Consider the following 22,790-nt stretch of genomic DNA (forward strand, 5'->3'; position numbering starts at 1 on the left):
AATAAAATGTCTATAAAATTTTAGCTACATTTTTTTCTTCTGTTTTAGATAAATTAACTATTCTTTATATTCTATTGTTTTGATAAAAAGTTAAGTATTTACTAAGAAATAAAAAAAACGAACAAACCTTTTCAGAATATTTTTCTTTATTATAAACTTGCAACAAACAAATTACAACGTATTTTTACTACACGTAAAAATGAATTCACTGTACAATATGATACATATCCATGCCGAATGCTATTTTCTTACTGTGTCTAAACCAATGCAATTTCATTAACGCTTTTGCATAGCATAAAAGTTTGAACATAAAGGCAAACAGCATAAATGCAGACGGAGGACAGGCAATGGATTCTATACATAATCACTTGTACAGAGATATTTGGCTGAGGCAATAAATAAATTAATATAGGATAGGTATCAAGACAAAATGCCTATAGAAACTTCAGGATCACATTTTATGATTTCGCCTTCTTGATGAAGCATTAGGCCTTGACTAGAACGTCTTTCCTAGCGATAGAAGGGAGCCCAAATTTACCGAGGAAAGGATGTCCATCAGAGCTTCCGAATTTGCGATATTCATGAGTGATTCCATGTCCACCAGCAAACAAAGGCTCGTGTTTGATTTCAGTAGTGAAACCGACAATGGGTTCTTCAAGTCCGACAGTTTTTGCTTCATAGGATTCATGTTCAGGCTCTTCGTGATGATGGGGTACAATTTCATGCTCAGGTTCTGCATCGACTTCAAATTCGTGGCCATGTTCTTCTGGTGCAGCTTCGAATCCGTGGTGTCCAGCTGCTGGGATTTCAAATCCATGGGGCTCGGCATGAAGGGAGTGACCATGACCATGGATGATTCCGTGCCATTTGTGGTGATGCTTGTGACCGTGGTGATGGCCATGTTCATGACCGTGCTTGTGTTCGTGTCCATGCTTGTGTCCATGTCCGTGCTTGTGTCCATGTTCGTGTTTGTGACCATGGTGATGACCATGTTCATGACCATGTTTGTGTTCATGGCCGTGTTTATGATCGTGTCCATGTTTGTGCTCATGTCCATGCTTGTGTTCATGACCGTGTTTGTGTCCGTGCTCATGGCCGTGTTTGTGGGCATGTCCGTGTTTGTGACCATGTTCATGTCCGTGCTTATGACCATGTTCATGACCATGTTTGTGACCGTGCTCGTGTTTGTGAGCGTGCCCGTGCTTATGTCCGTGCTCATGCTTGTGTCCATGCTCGTGTTTGTGTTCATGGCCGTGCTTGTGTTCATGACCATGTTTGTGACCATGTTCGTGCTTGTGACCGTGTTCGTGCTTATGAGCATGATCATGATGGTGTCCATGTTTGTGTCCATGTTCATGCTTGTGCAAATGTCCGTGTTTGTGCCCGTGTTCATGTTTGTGTTCATGGCCGTGCTTGTGCTCGTGTCCATGCTTATGTTCGTGACCGTGCTTGTGGGCATGTTCGTGCTTGTGACCATGCTCATGTTTGTGCCCGTGTTCATGTTTGTGAGCATGATCATGCTTGTGTTCATGGCCATGTTTATGTTCATGTCCATGCTTGTGGTCATGAGCATGTTTGTGCAAATGATCGTGCTTGTGACCATGGTCATGCTTGTGTTCGTGTCCATGCTTGTGTTCATGTCCGTGCTTATGTTCATGACCATGCTTGTGGTGGTGATGATGATGGTGGTGGTGATGGTGGTGATGCTCACTCTTGTCTTTAATCACAATAACTTTCTTGTCATCTCCATATCTACGAAAAACATTATTATTTTATTATTTTCCATTTATATATTGATTATATTCAATTTATTATTGAAGTTTGATTATTTCATTAATTTCAATTTATTTATGAAAATGATTGTTTTAAATTAATTTCTTAGTTATTATTTGATAACATTTGATTTACAGAATAAACAAATTTGATTCATTTAAAATTTTACTTTTATACATATAGAAAATTAAAAAAATTACTCTTAATACATATTTTGGTCTTTGATATCGCAATGAAATATGTACAAATGTAAATCTATGCTATATTGATAAACATAAAACTTAAAAAAATACAAATGTGTCTTTCATAAAAGGATTATCCTTAAAATATTGGAACATTCTATTTGTAAGCTTCCATGTTCAACTTTGAGAATTTATCTAATTAGTTGCATACAAAATTTATTAAGCTTTCATTTATAAAGAGTTTAAAAATTCTTAAAACAAATAATTTTTAATTTATTTAAAAGTTACTGTTAACATGTGTTTAGTTAAATTTTTGATAACCATTAGAATAACTATTATTCCAATTTAAAGGCTAAAAATATGATTTGATTTTTCTGAGTTCCGCATTTATATGGAAGTGAAATTGGGTTTAGAATGCCTTCTCGGTGCATTTCTCTTATTTCTTAAAGAAATGCTCATTTAACTATATACAAAAACTAACTATTAATTAATGAATTAACTTACTTTTCTCGTATATAACTGCACTAAAAATTTCTATATGTTAAATTTTCGTATTTCTCAAACATAAAATAATAGCAGTTTTAACAAATCAAGTAATCGATAAATGAACAGAAATAGCTAATATTTTCTTCATTTTTACACCCATAATGAAATAATTGAGAACAAATTAGATTTTGTATTAAAAACAAATCGATGATCTACATATTTAAATAAGGAAATAGAATGATATGCATATTATTAGACTTTCTAAAACAGAATTGTTTTAAGATTTTTTTATATATATTTTACACTAAAAACATTGATCTTGTAAATTTTCTTTTAATCATGCAAACAACTTCAGAACAAATACGATACAATTTCATAATAATATTATTTGTTTTTTCATTTTTCCCATCAGATATTTTAAAATTATAACAGTAATATTTGTTATTTATTAAATAAATAAAACTTTTGTGTCATTAAAGAGACTTACGGTTCTCCCTCATGTTCAGGTTCAGGTTCAGGTTCTGCTGCAACGTACATTACAGCAACCACCAGTAAAACCAAACACAGCTTCATACTGATCCTCATCTGGAAAAGATAATGTGGATCAATGTTAGTATTCATGATGAACTTTCCGCGAATTAATTATTATTTTAATTAAAATTATTATTTCAAGAAATAATAATTTAAAAAAGCGTTAAAATTTAAAATATCTACTAAACTTTTTTAAATTGACATACGCTCTTAACGTATAAAATCTACATTGGATATAAAGCGCTTGTACTAATTTTATCAAGAAAACAATACATTTATATTTCATAGCTAGTAGCAAATATTAGAGTAAATTTATATTCAATGATAATTAGTTATGCTTATTTGTCCAAAGAGTACAATTTATTTATATAGCATAAATATATATCTAAACAGAAATATAAATCCAACATTAAATATTTTATTTATTAATACATTCGCCAATTTTAAAGTAATGAATCATTATGCAATAGACATTAAATATTCATCAACAACGCGATTAAGTCTCTATTTTTTTTTGTATGACATTCTTAGACTTTAATTACAAATGCCATGAGTTTTTTCAGTATCAGTATTCTATTATAAAGGCTTAACTTGAAATTGTATTATTTGAAATTTTTCAAAGGAAATAGTAAAGTAATATATAAATGCTGATTACCTTGTAATGTGAAACAAATTTCATTACATGTGTTTTATTATTCTTTAGATTATTTTAGGAAAAATCTAGTAACTTATTTTGAAATATATAAAAATAAACTTTGAAAGATTGCTAAATAATATAAAATTCAATTAAGTAATAATTAAAATATTTAATAATATCATTTTTGAATGATCTGCAAAAGCACGAATTTTTAATAAATATAATTTGTTGAACAATTATTTTTCATTCTTATTAAAAATTGAGAAATGTAAATATTTTATGTTAAATTTGTAAAATATAATTTTAATTCCAATTTTCGAAATATGCTTTCTACGCGTTTCATAAAAGTCACCTATTTAAATTATTGAATTTCATGAGTGAATTGATATACTATATACATATTATAGTTTCACAAAACTCTTCTATACTATTATTTCTGTAGCTAATAATAAAAAAGTATATATTTTAGTTAAGAAATTTTATTTAAGAATTTTTACTTCGTTCAAAAAAAGTCTAACATATAAAGACACGAATTTTAGAACAATATTAAAACGTATGCATCATATGAAATGTTTGAAAAAAATAAAACGATTTAAAAAATATTTAAAAAGATAAATGATTCCCATAACTTAATTAAAAATTAACTCTTTGCCTAAACAAGAAATATATAACTCTAAAATTTAATCAAGCAAATTAATTAAATCATTTAATAAGCAAAAACCTATAACTGTAACATTTAATCAAACAGTTTATTTAAATCGTTTAAAAAAGTCAAAGAAAATAGTTAAGTTACTATTTTAATATAAATATAACTACTAACGGCAATTTTAAAATTTTACAGTTGAATTTGAATGCAGAATCAATGCAAACTTAAAAAATTATCAAGAAATCTATAACATAGAAAAAAAAACAGCTCACATAACGTTTTAGATTTTTTCCCCGTTACTTAAGTCAAATGAAGTCTTAATCCAATAAGTAAGAAGTTCCAATGGAATAAATCCAATAGATACCTTTAGCCGAGGAAGCCTTGACTGATTGACTTACTCGAAGCTGATTTTGAGATGGAAATGAGAAAGGTGCGCTGCCTTATATACCAGCTCAAGAAACTAAAGAAAAATAACCCTACCGACCTACGAATTACTTCCTATTACTTAAGGAACGCCAACCATGCATGACGGTAACATGCACTTCCTCCAAAAGACGTTCTGAAATCCGACTACCATGATCATATAATCACACCTAGGAATCTGTGTGATCTGTCATTATCATTTATGTGCCATTTTCAATCCGATGGGAAATTACTCTAGTAGCATAGAGGTCCAAATTTTCGCAAAATGGTTGCAAAAACATCAATTAACAGTGTGGTCTGGAGACATACACAGTTGGCACGCAACCGGTGTCCAAATAGTTGCAAAAGAAACACTTGTAGACAAAACAATGGTTGAACTTAATCCCCAGAATGGTAGGGTGTTTTGAGTTTAACTACTTCTATTAACATTTTTGTTTTCAAATAGGTTTATATTTTTTCTGCAAGTGTTTCATTTTCATTCTTTTCATTCTGTTATCAAAAGCGACAACAATGGACTAATACAGATTCACAAGAATTGATTCCAAATGAAAATGAAATGGCTAACATCATTTAAAAAAAAAACAAAAAAAAACTAGGAGATATGTTCGTTTCTTGTACAACATCCGAAAATAATAAAGTGTTAAAAAATTACTGAATTGTTCACTGTAGATAGAGAAAAATCAATTTTAACTGGTTTTTCCTTTAATTCTTTGTGTACTTCTTTTATTGCAATTATGATATTTTTAATGATATTTTACATATGATATTTTTAATAAATATTATCTATTTCTGTAAATAAAAAAAAGAATCATTAAACAAAATTTCTTTTATTAAGTCAAAATTAAACTCTCACGAAATGCCATATGCAGTTTCATCCTATTGTATTTTTGACACAATTCTATTTTTCTTTTTAATTTGAACTTCAACGGTTTGTTTCGTTTTAGAAAAATTTATTCTCCTCCTCAATCAAATCACATTCCTATAAACTGAGTAAAATTTTAAAAAATATAAAATGTTCACAATATTTAAAGAAAAAGGAAAAAAGATGATTAATAATTTTTAAAGTTATTATTAAAAGTGATTAAATTAGCATTCAGATTAGTTTCGCAATATATTTATTAAAAATTTACATGTGGTAAGAATCTGGAACACAGTAAATATAATTTTTTAAACCTCTTATTTCATTTAAATTATTTCATAGATTTATCGTATGATAATTCAGTTATTTAAATGCTTGTGATCATACATGAATAAATAATGCAAAACATCGAGTATCGGAATTTTTTTTATATTTGCCTTCCTTATTTTATATTTTTTAATTTCTATTGTGGAAACTTAGAAATTTGATGTTTTAAAATAATATAATTCTTTAATGCAATCAATATGCTGAATTACAACCCTGTTTCTGTTAGTGTATTAGTAATCGATTGATTATTAATTACTAATATTAGTAATTAATTTTAATATTAATTTTAGCAAACATGTTATTAATTTTAATAAACTTCTTAAAAGAAAATTCTAAAATTCAGGATAAAGTATTTTTTCCCGATGATCTCGTTACAACGTAACATCGTTGTATTCCTAAAAATAATAAGAGCAATTCTAAAATTGTATGTCCGTTTTTGAGAAACATGTTTTATAATACAAATTACGGTGAATATAAGATCATATAATTTATTACAAATGCATAGAGTAAAGTTTTTTTTATTTTCCTCTTCTAATTTGTATATTCTTCAATTTGTATTATATTATTTTTATCGACTTTTGTACTGGTTGTGTATCTCAATTTGTTCGCTTTCCAACTAATAAATCCCATTGATGTCATTTTTAGAAGACAGCACATTACTGAATTAAATCTATTCTGTCTTATTAAACTTCAGAATAGTTTTATTCCTAAATCAATTAAGACAAAAGTAATTTCCAGAAAAAATTGCTAAACTTTCCTTACAGTTTGAATTATTTTATGTTACTATAAACTAACTTTGATTAACATGTCTCCTTTTTCTTTGCACATGAAAATGCTTATTGAAAAATTAAGAAATATTAATAAAATTTATTTAGATTTTTATAATAGTAGTTTTAAGTGATACTGAATTGCTTTATCATTCCAACTAAAGTAAAGAAAATATGGTTACAAATCGCAATTGATTTAATTTTAAACATCTTCACAATATATGTTTATATATTTGTAAAAAATGAAAAATTCAATCACAGAGCACTTAAAATAAAATAAATTATGTTTAAATAGCTATCATGACTTTGAAGCATCAGAATTTGAATTATTTAATCGATGCAGCATTGTATAAGAAAAATTTTAATTTTGATTTTAAAAACATTCTTTGTTAAATGGAGACAGCGTAAATGATCATTATATTGAAAGTTAAATATAATAATAATTTTCTTTTAAAGGAATATAACACAAATATTCAAAGCATCAATTCAAAAAAATAATGAAATAGGAAATATTATAAAAAATGTCGGAAGTTTTGATCATATTTAGAATAATTCATCACAGTAAATGTTAGAATTAATTTTGAATCGAGTGTGCATGATTTAATAAATAATATTAGTAATCCCTAACCAAATATGATAACAATTTTGAAATTATTAGAACAATTAACCTTCTTCTAAATATTAGTTAACTGTCTTAAACCAAAAAAAAAATATGTGTATGTTTTCGCATGAAAAGAAAAAAGATTATCGTTCGTAAATGATTAATACGAATAAATTATTCATAAAAAATAAATCTAATGAAATCAGCATTATCTTCTTTCGATTATAGTTAGTGAATACTCAAAATTATTAAGTCTTTGTTAAATAAAAACGAACAAGTTTAAAATCTAATTATTTATAATATTTGTGTAATCTGTTTCTTTCTTTTAAAATTCTTTTACGGAAATACGTATCATTCAATTCAACAAGTGTTTTTCTGATTACATCTCACCATTTGGTGATTATTAAACAGGAAAATTATAAATGTCAATAAGTGTGGAAATTTGTTCATTAATGTATGGTACGTTACACTGAAAAATAACATTAATAAAAGAAATATCTTTCATTTGAATAATTACTGCAAAAAAAAAAAAAGATAACCTACGAAACTCTTAGTTAAATTAAAGTAATTGGTTTCTAAATCCACATTCTAAGAAATTTAATTACCATATAAAAAACATATTTCTTCCTATATAATAGCCACTGACGTAGCGCAAAAATTGTTTCCCTACAACGCTATATAAATGAAAATTTTCAATATGCGATTAACTTCTTTTTATTGTATGAAGTCCGTATGGTCTGTTATGACTTATAAATTGAATTATCTATATAAATTTCAAGCAAAGAGAGAAATAAAATTTAACAATATAATTACATTGATGACTGATTTTGATATTTTTTTTACCTCTGTTAGAATAATTTATCGGCCATAATTTAATATGCTGTTGATTAATGAATATGTTTCCATTCAGTCATTTTTATTAGATTTTTTTTATTTATTTACAGTCATTTAAAAAAATTCAGTGATTTATTGAATAACAAATTATATTTGTTGTTAAGTATATTTTAAGTGCTATATATGGATATGCATAATATTTATTCATTTGGGTTAATTTCTTAGCTTTTAAAGAAGTTTTTGCGTTAAAATGCAAGAAATATGATTTTATTTTAAACATTCTTTTTGATATCAGTAACACATAATAATGCCACCAGCCTATCAGCATAAATTTGTATTATTTTTCCTATTTCTTAAATTAAATTATGAAATTTAAAATAATTTCATCGGTATTTTTGTGTAGAATGTTTTGTTAGATTAATGTTCCACTTTGAATTTTCACGAATATATATATATATATATCAGTTTTGTAAATTTATATTACGATCAAAATCACCAATGGCAGTTGCATTGGTATACCACTCTTAATGCTACTAACATGGTCTATATGAAAATATAGAAGTCTGCTGAATTAAGTAGCGCACACCTGTTGCTAACAGCATTTCAAATTCGGAACCAGGGTATAATTATTCGCCAAATAAAGTTTTACTAAATAACAAAATTAATTATATTGACAGGACCGAAAAAGTGATGTTACGTTTTCTTTGAGCAAAATTTATATTTGCTAATAAATTTTGCTACTTTTATACGTAATAATTAAAATTTCCCCGTGTTAATGGTTTTGGGATCAGTATTTAATATTTACATTGAAATATTTATCGAAATTTGAATTTAATATAGATACTTAAATTAATATATTACAAAAATCATTTATTAATAAAATGCTATAGGTGAACTGACTCATTTTAATAAATAATTTTTAGTGAAAATTATTTCTCAGCCTTCGGATCACTGTTTCTTTTTACTATTTGGCGAATACTTTAATTTGAATTCTTCTTGATAAATTATGCTTGCTATCGATTTTATTTAGAAATTCTTCATCCGAATTTTACATCAATAAAATATTCTGAAAATATTTATAAAGACTTTATTTAAAATTTTTAAATCACTAAAGTATCTCGATAGTCCAAGAAAAATAATATAGATTCATTTAAAAAAGTGACACGATTAGAATTTATGATTTGTAATTTTTGGATGATCTCTATGTAATTAAAATTAAATTTCAAAAGACGCAACACATGAGGTTCAATTCATTCTACTTTTTTTTTTCGAGGCTAACGCCCATGAATTGCCTCGAGGTGCGGTGAACTATTTACTTTCCTCACTTATGAGAATCAGTTGGCTGCAAGGTTTTTGTGCGTGTCTCTGGTAGCCTCAAATACATCGAAGTGCTTTTTACTTCCCGAAGCAAATACTAAATGTGATGATATTTTCCTATTGTGTAACAATCCACATAATGAAAGTAAAATGCATTATGCGTTAAAATGTATGTCTCATTACAAGTAGATTTCTTCTTCATGGATTCCTGCCCCAAATTCTCCTTTTTTTCATTTCTTTTTTCGGAATATTAGTTTGAAATATCTGGTGATTGTTGCGTGTCTTGTTATGATGTTTTGATTACACGTTGCGAAAGGTTAAAAAAAATTAGAGAATATCTAAAATTACAATCTGAAGATAAAAATAAGTTTACTGGAAGTATATTTGACATTTCTTATTGAGCATAAAATGCTCGTGATCTTTTTACGATTGAAATTTTTTTCATCGTAAAGGAGAAATGTTCATTGTATCTCATGAAGCATAATAAAAAATACAAGAACGGTCTATTATTTAAATCATGTCTTTAAAAAATTTGAAAAAAATCAAACATATTATAAATTTTGATGTGATAGCAGAAGAAGAAATGTTCTTGAATACAGAAAATAATGTAAATTTATAGAAATGTAAATTATTTGTAAGAAACCACAGAGTAATTATATCGAATTGTTTGCTTGACTTATTCAGATGCAATTATTTGGCTATTTGCACAGTGATCTTATGAAAAAAAATTCATTTATGCATTTTTTGAAAGACGTTTATTTCCTGAATTGTATCGTATGTTTATATATTTGTTAGTTTATGTTTGCTATCATCAGACATAAATGGCATTTACTCTAATCGTAGCTTCATAAAAAATTCTAAAACTGTTGGAAATATTTCCAATTCGAAAAATTCTCTGAAGGATGTGAAAATCATATGATGTCTAATTTTTTTACAGCCGGGTCATTGTTAATAGCCAAAAACATGGAATTTATTTTTTACTAAATATGTAAAAGTGCCAAAAATATTTTGTTAAAAATAATTGATACGACAGGAAAACTATATAAAACTAAAAAAATTGTAATTTTTATACTTACGTATTCGTATTACCATTTACGTTATTTAGAAGGAATATTTTCCAATTTACACACACACACACACGCACACACACGCACACACACACACGCACACACACACACACACACACACACACACACACACACACACACACACACACACACACACACACACACACACATATATATATATATATCCCGGTTTGTAATTTTTTGATATTAGTTTTATAAGGTTAGTTTTGAAGTTTTTATCACTTAACATCTATGAATCCAATTACAACAATTTTAAATTAGTTATAAGATTAATGTATGTAATTCGAACTACATTTTCTGTTCGAACAATAGTTAGTCAATTATTTACTGATTTTTTTCCTTATTTAAATATGAAAACGAAAGGAAAATGTAGATGAAATTGTTATTTCTTGAGGCTGATTGCGTTCCGTTCTCAATTAGTAAGTGAGGTACAAATTGACATGTTATAAGTGCTCGTTTACATAACAGAACGCATATCATGAAGTCTGATATTGTATTACACCTCTAGAACCCAAGGTATAATAGGGTTTATATATTTTTTCGGATTTGATTTTAAAACACATAAGCTGAGACAATTTATTAAATGCAGAACTCTTTTACTATTTCCTAATTTTGATTAGGAAAAGAAGAAAGCTAAAGCGTGCCTTAGTTTGTCAGAATGGCCAATAATAATAATTTTTATTATAGGTAAGTTATTATTCAAGTTGTAAAATAAAATATTTTTAAATAGGTATTTATTTTAATTTTTGTCTCCAATTCCTTGGTATAATATGGTAGTATGCACGTTAGAACAGGTGTGGAAAAAAAAAAACATTATTAAGCCAGTTTTAATGAAATATAATTAGTTAAAAATGAACCCCATTTCAAAAAATGTTCGTATTAATATAGTTTTATGTATACCCAAATTAAAAGAAGTTTTTCATAAACTTTATAACAGGGTATTATATCTTCCTCTATTATATAGTAGCTTACTTTCGCTACAATTGTTTCCCCGGAGTTATTAATTGCTAAAATAAAATATTTTGTGAAACTATGTCTTAATGATTCTTTTAAGAAAATACTTTTATATTACTAAACATTTGTTATATGAAATTTGCATATGCCATTCTGGGGTCAATTTCTAGGTAACTGCAAGATTTTTTCTATTATTTTTCATTAATTATTTCTTAACATATTTAACTAAATAATATAATTGTATGTCCGATTGTCTGATTTTACTTCATTTTGCAACTTCTGAAATAATTACTTCAAAAAAATTCCGGTTTAAAATGTAAATATTGAGCTTTTTAAAGATTTTGAGTTTAAATATTATATTATGCATTGTTTGATATTCACAGAATTTTAAATCTTCCTTGTTAGTGTGGAATCACAGGGCATTACTGAGCCCCTTTTCCTACTGATAAATGAGATTTAGTCACCTTTGGCGACCAATTAATTAACTAGGAATATTGGTTATATTTAATTTTATAAAAATCATATAGATATAACTTCATGCTCAGTCCTTCTTCTTTAACTTTCAATAATGAAATAAAATCACACGATCAAACAATTGATGAAACAATAGAAAAGGTTTGAATTTCAGAGCAATAATGTACTTTATTTTTGGAAATTAGGCAAAAAGAAATATTTTTTTAAAAATTAACAAAACTCAGAAAAAAATTCTTACGATTATTAAATTGATATTTTTTTTAAATTTTGAAACAGTGCTAACTTTATTGTGTAATAATAATTATTGATATTATCTTGGAAAAAGACCAAAATTCAGTTTTAATCAATTAAAATTCTAATCAAAAATTCAAAAAAATCTCCCCCAGGTGTAGATTTTCACCCTCCAGGATATATATGTGATATATTTAATAAGTTTAGGCCAAATGATCTAAAAAGAAAAATAATACTTTTTGTTTTCATATTGAATTACAAACAACACAACGTTACTTCTTATTCCTAGGGTAATTTTAATTTCGTAGAGAATATTTGAAAGCACTGGTTTCTCTCCCAAACAATAAAAAAATTATCTTTGGGAGATAAGAAATTTTTTGCAATGACAAGTTCTGTTCTTAAGGAATTGATATACAAAAGATATTTTTGCTAAAGTATGACTATTAAGCAAATGCATGCTCAGACAATCTTTGTTAGTTCTCAGAAAACTTCCCAGTCTTCCGAACGCGTCTGAAGGATCATCACTAACGATCAAAACATATTTCGCGGCAATTCATTCGTGAACACTTAATGAAAGGGGAGGAAAATTTGCAATGATATTAAGGCATCTGAGGCGATCATCGAAGTTTCATTTACTAGCATTTGATTTCATTCAGAATTGTTACAGTTTGTTTTCTTGCATTTTAGTTGCATTTTTTTTATATAAATGTAAATATTAGACAGAATGATTTATAATTTCAGTCATTCGCAGTAGTTTTGAAGATATTAACTGATATAAGTAGTAAATTATGTTATATAATGGAGCTGAAAATAAAATGGATCATACAACCGCTTAACATTTTGTTATTAAAAGAACTGTTTTATCCGTAGAATTTTTTTATCTTTATATATTATTAGCAAAATATTACCACTTTTATATTTAAAAATCTTTATTTTTTACTCAAATTTACTTAAAAAATAATTAATTAATATTTATTTAAAAACTCACAGTTTCTCTTTACATTTTTTTTTATTTCAAGGATGGACAGTAAAGGATCACAGTCCCATTAAAGGATACACACGAAAATTTTAAGCATTTACAGTCTTTTAATATTGTAAAGAGCAGGATTCCTCTTCAACCAAAATCAAAAGGTTTTGCACCAATCAAATAATTTACATACAAAAAGATTTTAATGGTTTTTTAATGGCATTGAAAATACTGTGGGATGAAGTTAATTTGAAAAGATAGTTATTTTTTATTTTAAATGCAGAACTGAAAAGGAGGACTTGGGCCATTAAATATTTAGGGCAAAATATTTACTGAAATAGCATGTAGCTTTAAGCTTAAGTTCCTTGAAATCAGTTTAATATTCAAGTCTACCTGTGAATTAATGATCGAGCCTTTAAAAAATTAATCTTGGAGTTTCTTTACCATAAAACTGTATATCCAAGACAAGTTTTCCGCCGTATATCATAGATACATTTTTATATTGACGTTAAGGAACTTTAATAGTACATTTACTCCAGTATAGCATCATAACGCAATAATATTTGTGTGTTTCAAAAGGCAAGAGTAATCGTTGCAAGTTATGCTAAAACCCGAATAATTAAATACATATTATACCTTAAGCTTCGCCTTATTTCGTGCAACACATTTTTTGTGATAAAGCAATTTTGATGTGTTTGCCTCGTTTATATAGATTGCTCTTCCTTTTTGAGCTAGATAGTAACGATTGTTTTCAACATATATTGTAAAAAAAATGTATATGTATCAATATAATATGGGAATCCATTTGAACGTGTTCATGTGATGGAGAAATCAGTCTCATGAGAAAAGTGTCATAGCCAACTCAGTTTATTTTTTTCATACCCTTGAACACTAGAGTAAATTTAATAAAGAATTTTATTTATTCTGGTAAATATTTTAATATTTTTTATTCTTAGTTTATGCAAAAAATTAAGTTAAGAAGCACAGTTAACTTTCAAGTGACTGGAGTTCGTCGATATAGGTTTCAAGAGTATACAATTCCGAAATGCGTAGAAAATATCATATATTTTATTTTAACTTGTTAATTATATTCTACTTAATATAATATTTCCATATGCTATATCTTTTGAGTCTCTATACATTTCTTAATGGATGGTGTTAAAAACTGGCTAAGTGAAAGTTTAAACAAGATCATACAAAATATTTGGAGGTTGAAAAAAGACAATTTCTCATAGTTTATTTTTCCATTCTGAATTGAATTCATCTTTTCAATAGAGATGGATTCCTTTCTTTAACCATCTTTAAATTAAATAAATCTAAATGAATAATAAATAGGTTTAATACCTAAAACATAAATGTAAGCAAATAATACTAGTCTGGAAACTCAGATACAGATAGCTGAGATTTTAGAATAATTTTTTTTATTCAAAAAAATTAATTTATTTTATGGAATAAAGATTAATATTTTTTGTTTATGAATGAAAGCTTATGTAGTTTCATTGGTGGATTAAATTGCTTAATCAAAAGCTGATCAAGTATTAAATCGATGATTATGTGTGTGATTACAATTTAAGTTTGGGGAAGAAAAGTTAAACCCACCAAAGTGTACGCTTCCTTAATTTCATCTTAATATTTTTAATTCGTTTCAAAACAAAATTCTGAAAGCCTTCTTTAGCGTCTTTGAAGTGATTTTTTTTCAATCAGTTTTCATTTTCCGTAAAATTGAGCTGAAACTTCTAAATTTAACTAATATTATGTCTCAATAATATTAGTTAGTCAAAAGTTAAGGTTTTTCTTTTGGTTTTAATGAACTGAAATATTTGAGAATTCATTAGAATCTGTATTTGGAATTTGCTATTTGTGGTGAATAATTTAATCTGAAATTTGTAATTTTCTGAAAATTGAAGTTTGTTTTCTCTTTTATAGATGTACTCGGAAATTATTTTTCCCAATGTCTATAAAAAGTCTATAAAATTTGATATTTACAAATATTGATAAATAATTTTTTTCCTATAAAAGATTTATGATAATAATTAATAAAAAAACTAAAAAAAGTCTGTATATTTTATATTAATTTCTTATGTTCAATCTCAATATTAATAATTCTTAGCAAAATGAACGAATTCAAATGCAACATAGAAAATACAAATAAAAGACAAAAAAATTCAATGAAAGCATTTTATTATACAAATGCAATAATTGCATTAAAAATATTTTAATGGTGATACGCCCATAAATACTTTTTCTCTGTACAATATCATACATATTTCCATACCCAACATGAACTGGCTATTTTCGTGGACAAAAACCATTTGGGGGGATGAATGAAGGAACTCCTTATAAAAGAAATAAGGAGTACCAACATGCTTCTGAAACTGGTGTTGAATTTCCTACAAAAAGTTGTACAGGATATTTGGCGAAGGCAGAAAAATAAATTAACATCTAGGAAGCAATCCAGTCAAGTCTTCATGACTAACTGATTGCATTTCACATTTTCATATTCTAGAACGTCCCTTCATTTGCTTATGCTTTGACAAAGGCATCTTTCCTGTCGATTGAAGACAGACCCAATCCTCCGAATTTGCCAAAGAAAGGATCTCCTCCAAGTCCAAGGCTTCCTCCGAATTTGCGGTATTCCTGAGTAAGTCCTTGTCCTCCAGTAAAAAGAGATTCATGTTTCAGCTCGCTGTTGAATCCAGTAAGAGGAACGTCGAGTCCGCCAGTCTTGGCTTCATACAGATCATGTTCAGGAATTTCCTGATGATGGGGCTCAATTTCAAGTTCAGGTTCGGCATCGACTTCAAATCCGTGACCATGTTCTACTTCAGATACGCCTTCAAAACCATGATGCTCGCCAACTGCAGGGATTTCGAATCCATGGGGTTCAGCATGAAGAGAGTGGCCATGACCGTGGATGATTCCGTGCCATTTGTGATGGTGTTTGTGACCATGGTGATGACCGTGCTCATGTCCATGCTTGTGTCCATGACCATGCTTGTGGGCATGTCCGTGCTTGTGTCCATGTTCGTGTTTGTGACCATGCTCGTGTTTGTGTCCATGTCCGTGTTTATGTTCATGACCGTGCTTGTGAGCATGTCCGTTTTTGTGTTCGTGTCCGTGCTTGTGAGCGTGACCGTGTTTGTGTCCGTGTTCATGACCGTGTTTGTGGACATGTCCGTGCTTGTGACCATGCTCATGTCCGTGCTTATGACCATGTTCATGACCATGTTTGTGACCGTGTTCATGTTTGTGGGCATGTCCGTGCTTATGTCCATGTTCATGTTTGTGTCCGTGCTCGTGTTTGTGACCATGTCCGTGCTTGTGTTCATGACCGTGTTTGTGGCCGTGTTCATGTTTATGACCATGTCCGTGCTTATGGGCGTGATGATGATGGTGACCGTGTTTGTGTCCATGTTCGTGTTTATGAAGATGCCCATGTTTGTGCCCGTGTTCATGTTTGTGTTCATGACCGTGCTTGTGCTCGTGTCCATGCTTGTGAGCGTGTGCGTGCTTATGACCATGTTCGTGTTTGTGTCCATGTTCATGCTTGTGCCCATGCTCATGCTTGTGTTCGTGACCATGTTTGTGTTCATGGCCGTGCTTATGGAGATGACCGTGCTTGTGACCATGCTCATGCTTATGCTCATGTCCGTGTTTATGACCGTGCTCATGTTTGTGCTCATGCCCATGTTTATGTTCATGTCCATGCTTGTGATCATGTCCGTGTTTGTGATGATGGTGATGGTGATGGTGATGATGGTGGTGATGTTCACTCTTATCCTTAATGACAATTACTTTCTTGTCTTCGATTCTGAAATAATATATAATATCATCAATAACTATTAAGTACGGAACTTTAATTTTGTTAATTAAGAAGATATTTAAATTGATTAATTTGTAAAGAATAGAGACGCATTATTTATTTTTTACCCTGATCTCCATGAATAGATGCTATATATATTTGACTTTTAATATATATTTTTTAGATGTTTAAAATACTTTAATCATGCGTTAACAACATATCACATGTATCATGGCTTGACTGTCCACTTTTTCCCATTTGGTGCCAATTAATGCTTTCATTATTAATATCAAAATGAGCCCATCTTAAACTAATTCTCAATTCATTTCGCGTCGTTTAGTTGTTGCCAATTCTTCTTTTTTTTAATTTACTAAACTTTCTCTACTTTATTCAATATACTTTTTTTTTGTTTACATCAGAATCGTTAATTTTCGCTATTCGTTATTGAATCCATCAAAATTAAAATTTTCCTGTTCTTTAAAACATTTCTTAAATTTAATTAATTTCATGTATTTTATTTGCTATATCTCTTATAAAATAACATTAATGTGTTCGGAAAATCGTTTATCATAAAGACAGTAAGATGATGGTTTAACCACTCACGTTCGAATTTTTGCTATCGACGCTCTTAGTAACTTAAGATTGCTAATTATATAGTATTTATTAAAATGTCAATTTAATAATATTTTAAACAAATTAATTTTAAGTTTCTAATTTAGAAAACTAGGCATTATTTAAGAATTAGTACTTAGTTTTTCTAAGAAATGTGTTCAAATATATTTTAGTATGTGCGTTCGTTTCAAAACATATTTTTTTTTTTTTTTTGTGATTTTTTCTACTTTTGTTGAAATGAAATGTTTATATAAAAAGAAACTGTATATTTGAAAGAAATTCGCTCATCAAATGTAATGCAATACATTTTGATGCTATCTTCGTTGAACTGAATTTTAAAAAAAAATGCTTTATATTATTTATAATAATTAATCTTATTTAAGATTCTTTAAAATTTTAAGGCATTTGTTTTATTTTTAAGATGCTTAAAGCACTAAAACATCATATTATGCTCATGACAACTGCATAAAGGTGAAACATTTGTTTTAATATCATATTAATGAATTAAGGATGAATTTTATAAGTGAGATTTCAATTTCCCTTATATATAAACAAATATTTTCTTACTTTTATGGAATGAATTATTTTTTTAATTTAGCATACATTAAAAATGTCATTGACCGAATTGTTACACTGGATATTTATCAAAATATTTCAGTTATTTATAAGCGTTTGAGATTACTATATTAACATAACATTTTTGAGTTCTAAGTAGAAATAAAAAAGCAACTTACGGTTCGGGTTCAGGTTCAGGCTCTGCTGTTACATAGGCAACAGCCACCACCAGCAATACCAAGCACAGCTTCATATTGATCCTCATCTGAAAGTAATTTTAGATTAGTTTAAAAAGTTTTAGAAGCATACAAAAGAAATGTTAAACAAAATTGCATTAGTTAATACCATGGATAACAAAACAAAAAATTTCTTTTCTGAATTAAAATTGAACTGAAACTACACTTATTCGCATTTCTACTTCTTACATTTTTCGAATATTTTGATTGTATGTTAGTAGAAAAATCATAGTATTTCCCATTATGAAAGTTTTATTACAAACATGTAAATAACGGCACATCTGTATGTAATTATGCAAGAACAAAATTGTTTGAATTTTGTAGATTTTGCATTATATGCACAATCAATTAAAACTTACCAATTCAATTTTAGATTACTTTTGGCCAATTTACAGACTTATCATGCGAAAATCGAAAAATTTCGACTGAAAATAATATACCGATTTTTCTTCGCGAATATTTTGAATTATTCTGGTAAGTAAAAGATGTTCTTTTATCAGAATCCATTTTCTATACTTAAGGGTTAAGCATAAATAACAATATTATCGAAGTCATGGTAAAAATAAGAATTCCAAATTAATTATGTAATTTTAAAAAATTTTGCTTTAAACAAAGCTTATAATTTTGTTTTGTACAAATTAATTTTATGATTTATTCATCCAATAAAGCTCAGTCAAAACAATTGCTACAAAATGCTTATTATTATTATGTATATGAAATTGGTTAAAATCTACTAAATAAAAAAATTCCAATCGTTTTCCTCTTAGCAAACAAGAGGGATTCCATTTCGCCTTAACTTAATCAATGACGCATTTCTTCGTGTTAGCATAAAATTCTCAACTGATATTATAACAAGATTAGTTGAAATGACTGATAACTCTCATGATTAATAACTTTGAATCTGCTAATATCCAGAAAGCGCACATGGCTCGCAGCTGGTGTTTCTCTTCAAACTGGACTGCAATAGCATCATTAGAACAAATTATCACAAATGAAGAATGATTCTTCTTTTACTAATGATTTCAATTAAATTAGTTCACTCACTATAAGAAGAAAGATAACAACCAGCATTTACTGATTGCATTCGCAAAATACAAATTAGCACGAAAAATTTATTTGAAAAATGGAATAGAAAAGCATTTTAAGTATAAAAAGAAGGTTCGCTTCAGGATATAAATTAGATATCAAAAGAAAGAAATATTTAGAAATATTAAAAATAGATCACTCGAGTTTTTCTAATTATTTCCCTGACAACTTGATGGCTATGTTATAAAATACAAGATGAATTTTTCATTGCTATTATTCTATCAAGTTATTTGCACCATATAAAATTAAAAAATGATTGAGCTTAGCATTATATAAAATTTCTAATAAAATATTTTTACCAACATTTAAGCAATCAAAAACTATTGACTATATCGAATCATTTTACTACAAAGCACTAAAATAAATTTCTACAGATATCATTCATCTTTTAATAATTAAAATAAAATATGATACAATTAACCAAATTTTCAAAAATGATGTTAAGAAATTCTAAAACCAAATATTACAGAAATTCGATTATTCTCGAATTAGAATTAATTCGAGGTCTTTAAAAAAGTTATCCTTTTTTTGTTAGTATTTAAAATTAAAAATAAAAAGCTTGAAGGCATTATTTTCCGTCCTTAAATACATTTTTTATAACAGAATTTACGTCATTTTCCAGTTTAAAAATGAGAATTGCGAATTAAACATTTGTATTAAAATTATATTTTAGGCCTTAACTATTGCTTTGCTATTAAACTCCATATAAATTCTTATTCATTTAGACTCAAAAAATGTAAAAAAGCACCAAAAGATTTTTTTTTTCAATTTTTGTAAAATTTCATCACATTTTAAAATTTAGGTAACTTTTAATAAAATAACTATTTTACAAAATATAACTCCACCAAACTTATCGATAATATTAAAATATTATTGAAGAATTTTTATCATAAATTCATAAAAACTTATTAATTTGAAAGAAATATTATTGAAAAAAAATAATTTAGTCTAGAAACATGTGGAATTTTATTCCAAACAGAATCTATGAATTTTACCAAAGCGAACCGGGTACAACACTTAAGAACGAAACATCTTGAAATCCGTTGACTTTATACGAGAATACACGAACACAGAAGTTTAATCCAAAACGTAAGTAGTAATCCAAAAGATACCTTTGATTCGAGGAAGCCTTGATGAACTGACTTACTCGATGTTGATTTTGTGATGGAAATGAACAGGGTGCAGGGCCTTATATACTTGATTTAGACCCGAAGTAAAATACCGCAACTTCCATATAAAATACTTCCTATAGCTTAAAAGAAAACGAGAATATTTCATCATGCATGACGGTAACATGTACTTCCTTCAAAAGGACGTTCATTTTTAAAAAAGAACCGTAGCAGAAACAACAAACAAATTTGTCCCCTCCAAAATTTTTGTCATTATCTTTGCTTTTGTTTATTCTTTTTTTTTTCTTTTTGCGATCGTTTGCAATCATTGCCGATTGTTAAAGGTTATTATGTCAGTGTTGGCAACGTCTCCGGAAAGTGTAAGAAATAAAAATGTGTCGATCTTTTTTAGAATATTGATTATTTTCTCTTTCTTATTTATTATTATTTTTTTCTTTTTTGAGAGAGAAAGTGTGGGGAATAATGACCTTTTTTTCTTGAGAAAGTGCTCCAAAATTGGTCGCGCCAATTTAAATAATAGACTTCGACTTCTTTAATAATTTTTATTTCCCACGATTATTTGTGTGTTCCTTTCATTTCAAAGAGAATTTTGGTGAACCAATTTAGGATGAAGGATTGTGTGTGAAATTCGTTGTAAGGAATGGTATGCGAATAAATTACAGGAAGTGAAAACCATGTATTTTTACCTAATTAGAAGCATAATAAAATTCAATGTTTCCGTCGTAAACACAATAGAATGAGCGTTCGAATTCATAAAAATTGAGGTGTGGACAAAGCGAATAATTTATTTGGGAATGGCTATTTTATGGCTTTAAATTTATTCATCACAAATTTGCTTTCAGAAATATTAGTTTTAAGCTTATCATATAATATGTAGAGAGTTTGAGATTAGAATATGTTAGAGATTTGTTTCAAACTTTGCGTTTGTTTTTGTAAGAATGGATTTCAAAATCATGTTTAAAGTGTCATTTAATTTTCCTTTATTTTTCAACAATTTTTCAGAATTATTTAGATTGAAAAATTATTTTAATAAATATTTTGGTGCAAAATCTAATGTTTCATTTTTATAAAGTAGAATCTTTACTATATAAGTTTAAAAAAATTTTCTCATTGATAAATATTTAGATTTTTAAAAATGGAATTTCAAAGTGAGGTTAGAGAGAGCACTGAAGGAATTTTTAGATTATGAAATTGTTTAACTTAAGGTTTGAAGCAAGACAAAAAGATGAGTAAAAGTAAAAAGTGGTTTCAGTGGTGTTTTCTTTTATGGCTTTTATGGCATTTAAAAATTATTATTTGTTAATAGATTATAACTACCTCATAATTTTTTCATATGGTTATTCTAAAAATGTGTTTTAGCCTATGATTTCAATTTCAAAAACCTTATGAAGTGTTTTAGCCTATGATTTTTATTCAATTTTTATTTAATGTGAAAATGTGTAAAAGGCTACAAACCGTAGAAAAGCAATTTATATCCTTAGCTCTAGTTCAGATCAGCAATCCTTAACCTTTCTGCTTTCTTGTATAAGATATAAAGGGGAAGTAATGTAATCGTTAAAAATTAGAACTCGAGATTTTGTCGAATATCTACATTTCAGAATTCTCTGAGTTCGAAAAACACATTTTTGGTGCGTTATATATGGATTCAATAATTCAATATTGGTTTACGCTAGATGGATAAAATTTGATGTATGAACTTGAGATAAAAATTATAGAATCACATTTTGAAACAAACCTGCCAAAAGGTTGATCATCCATTGGTAATACTTTCACATCTCGTAAACTCAATGAATTAAATCAATGAATACAAAAACAGAAGCGAATGTATCTCCAAAATTCTTATTCGCTTCATTCTTTCAATAAAAATACTAGATTTATGCCAAAAGTCTTTATTTTGTAATTATCGTTCGGCAATGCTATGCAGGCCTTACCCAAGCTCCACAATATTATGTGGGGAGAGACAGATAAAACCGTTACTGGAGAGTCAACAGAAAGGCTTCGGGAAGACCACTTCCTTTGGTTACACTCTTGTATCCTATGCTTCTTTTTAGCATTTTCTTTATTTATATGGAGTTGGATCAGCTTATTGTGTTATTTGTTTTTAATGTATTCTTAAGACTAATCTCCTATTTTCGTAAATTTTCTGCTTCTGAAAAGTATAAAATGTGTATTTGCTTTAATACTGAATTTTTAATATTCTTTTTTTGGATTGTAAAAAATTGTATCAGTCAAAAGTTTATAATTTTCTCCTTTTTTTTTAGAAACGTTCAAT

At 27.9% G+C, this 22,790-nt stretch overlaps 2 protein-coding genes across 3 annotated transcripts; both read right to left on the reverse strand.

The window, feature by feature from the left end:
* Positions 1 to 162: 162 nt before the first annotated feature.
* LOC129966727 (histidine-rich glycoprotein-like) lies at positions 163 to 4,660 on the reverse strand. 2 transcript variants are annotated; one of them, XM_056081267.1, is made up of 3 exons: positions 4,620 to 4,660; positions 2,929 to 3,026; positions 163 to 1,752 (listed from the first exon to the last, which is right to left on the reverse strand). In XM_056081267.1, exons 2-3 carry the CDS (start codon positions 3,024 to 3,026, stop codon positions 486 to 488), a joined length of 1,365 nt encoding a protein of 454 aa, XP_055937242.1. In that variant the 5' UTR covers positions 4,620 to 4,660; the 3' UTR covers positions 163 to 485. The 2 variants fall into 2 exon arrangements, with proteins under 2 accessions (XP_055937242.1, XP_055937243.1); XM_056081268.1 differs by lacking the exon at positions 4,620 to 4,660 and adding an exon at positions 4,528 to 4,610.
* Positions 4,661 to 15,261: 10,601 nt separating this feature from the next.
* On the reverse strand, positions 15,262 to 20,582 carry LOC129966685 (histidine-rich glycoprotein-like). The gene is made up of 3 exons (XM_056081201.1): positions 20,501 to 20,582; positions 18,246 to 18,331; positions 15,262 to 16,908 (listed from the first exon to the last, which is right to left on the reverse strand). The coding sequence occupies exons 2-3, from the start codon at positions 18,329 to 18,331 to the stop codon at positions 15,621 to 15,623; spliced, it is 1,374 nt and encodes a 457-aa protein (XP_055937176.1). The 5' UTR covers positions 20,501 to 20,582; the 3' UTR covers positions 15,262 to 15,620.
* Between the last annotated feature and the right edge of the window lie 2,208 nt (positions 20,583 to 22,790).

Source organism: Argiope bruennichi, chromosome 4 (assembly GCF_947563725.1).
Source record: "Argiope bruennichi chromosome 4, qqArgBrue1.1, whole genome shotgun sequence".
Taxonomy (NCBI): Eukaryota; Metazoa; Arthropoda; class Arachnida; order Araneae; family Araneidae; genus Argiope; species Argiope bruennichi.

Bases quoted from the DNA above. Each gene is read 5' to 3' on its own strand.
- LOC129966727 (XM_056081267.1), bottom strand. From the start codon at position 3,026: ATGAGGATCAGTATGAAGCTGTGTTTGGTTTTACTGGTGGTTGCTGTA. The intron at 1,753-2,928 runs GTAAGTCTCTTT...TGTTTTTCGTAG, and splicing joins CCTGAACATGAGGGAGAACC to ATATGGAGATGACAAGAAAG.
- LOC129966685 (XM_056081201.1), bottom strand. From the start codon at position 18,331: ATGAGGATCAATATGAAGCTGTGCTTGGTATTGCTGGTGGTGGCTGTT. The intron at 16,909-18,245 runs GTAAGTTGCTTT...ATATTATTTCAG, and splicing joins CCTGAACCTGAACCCGAACC to AATCGAAGACAAGAAAGTAA.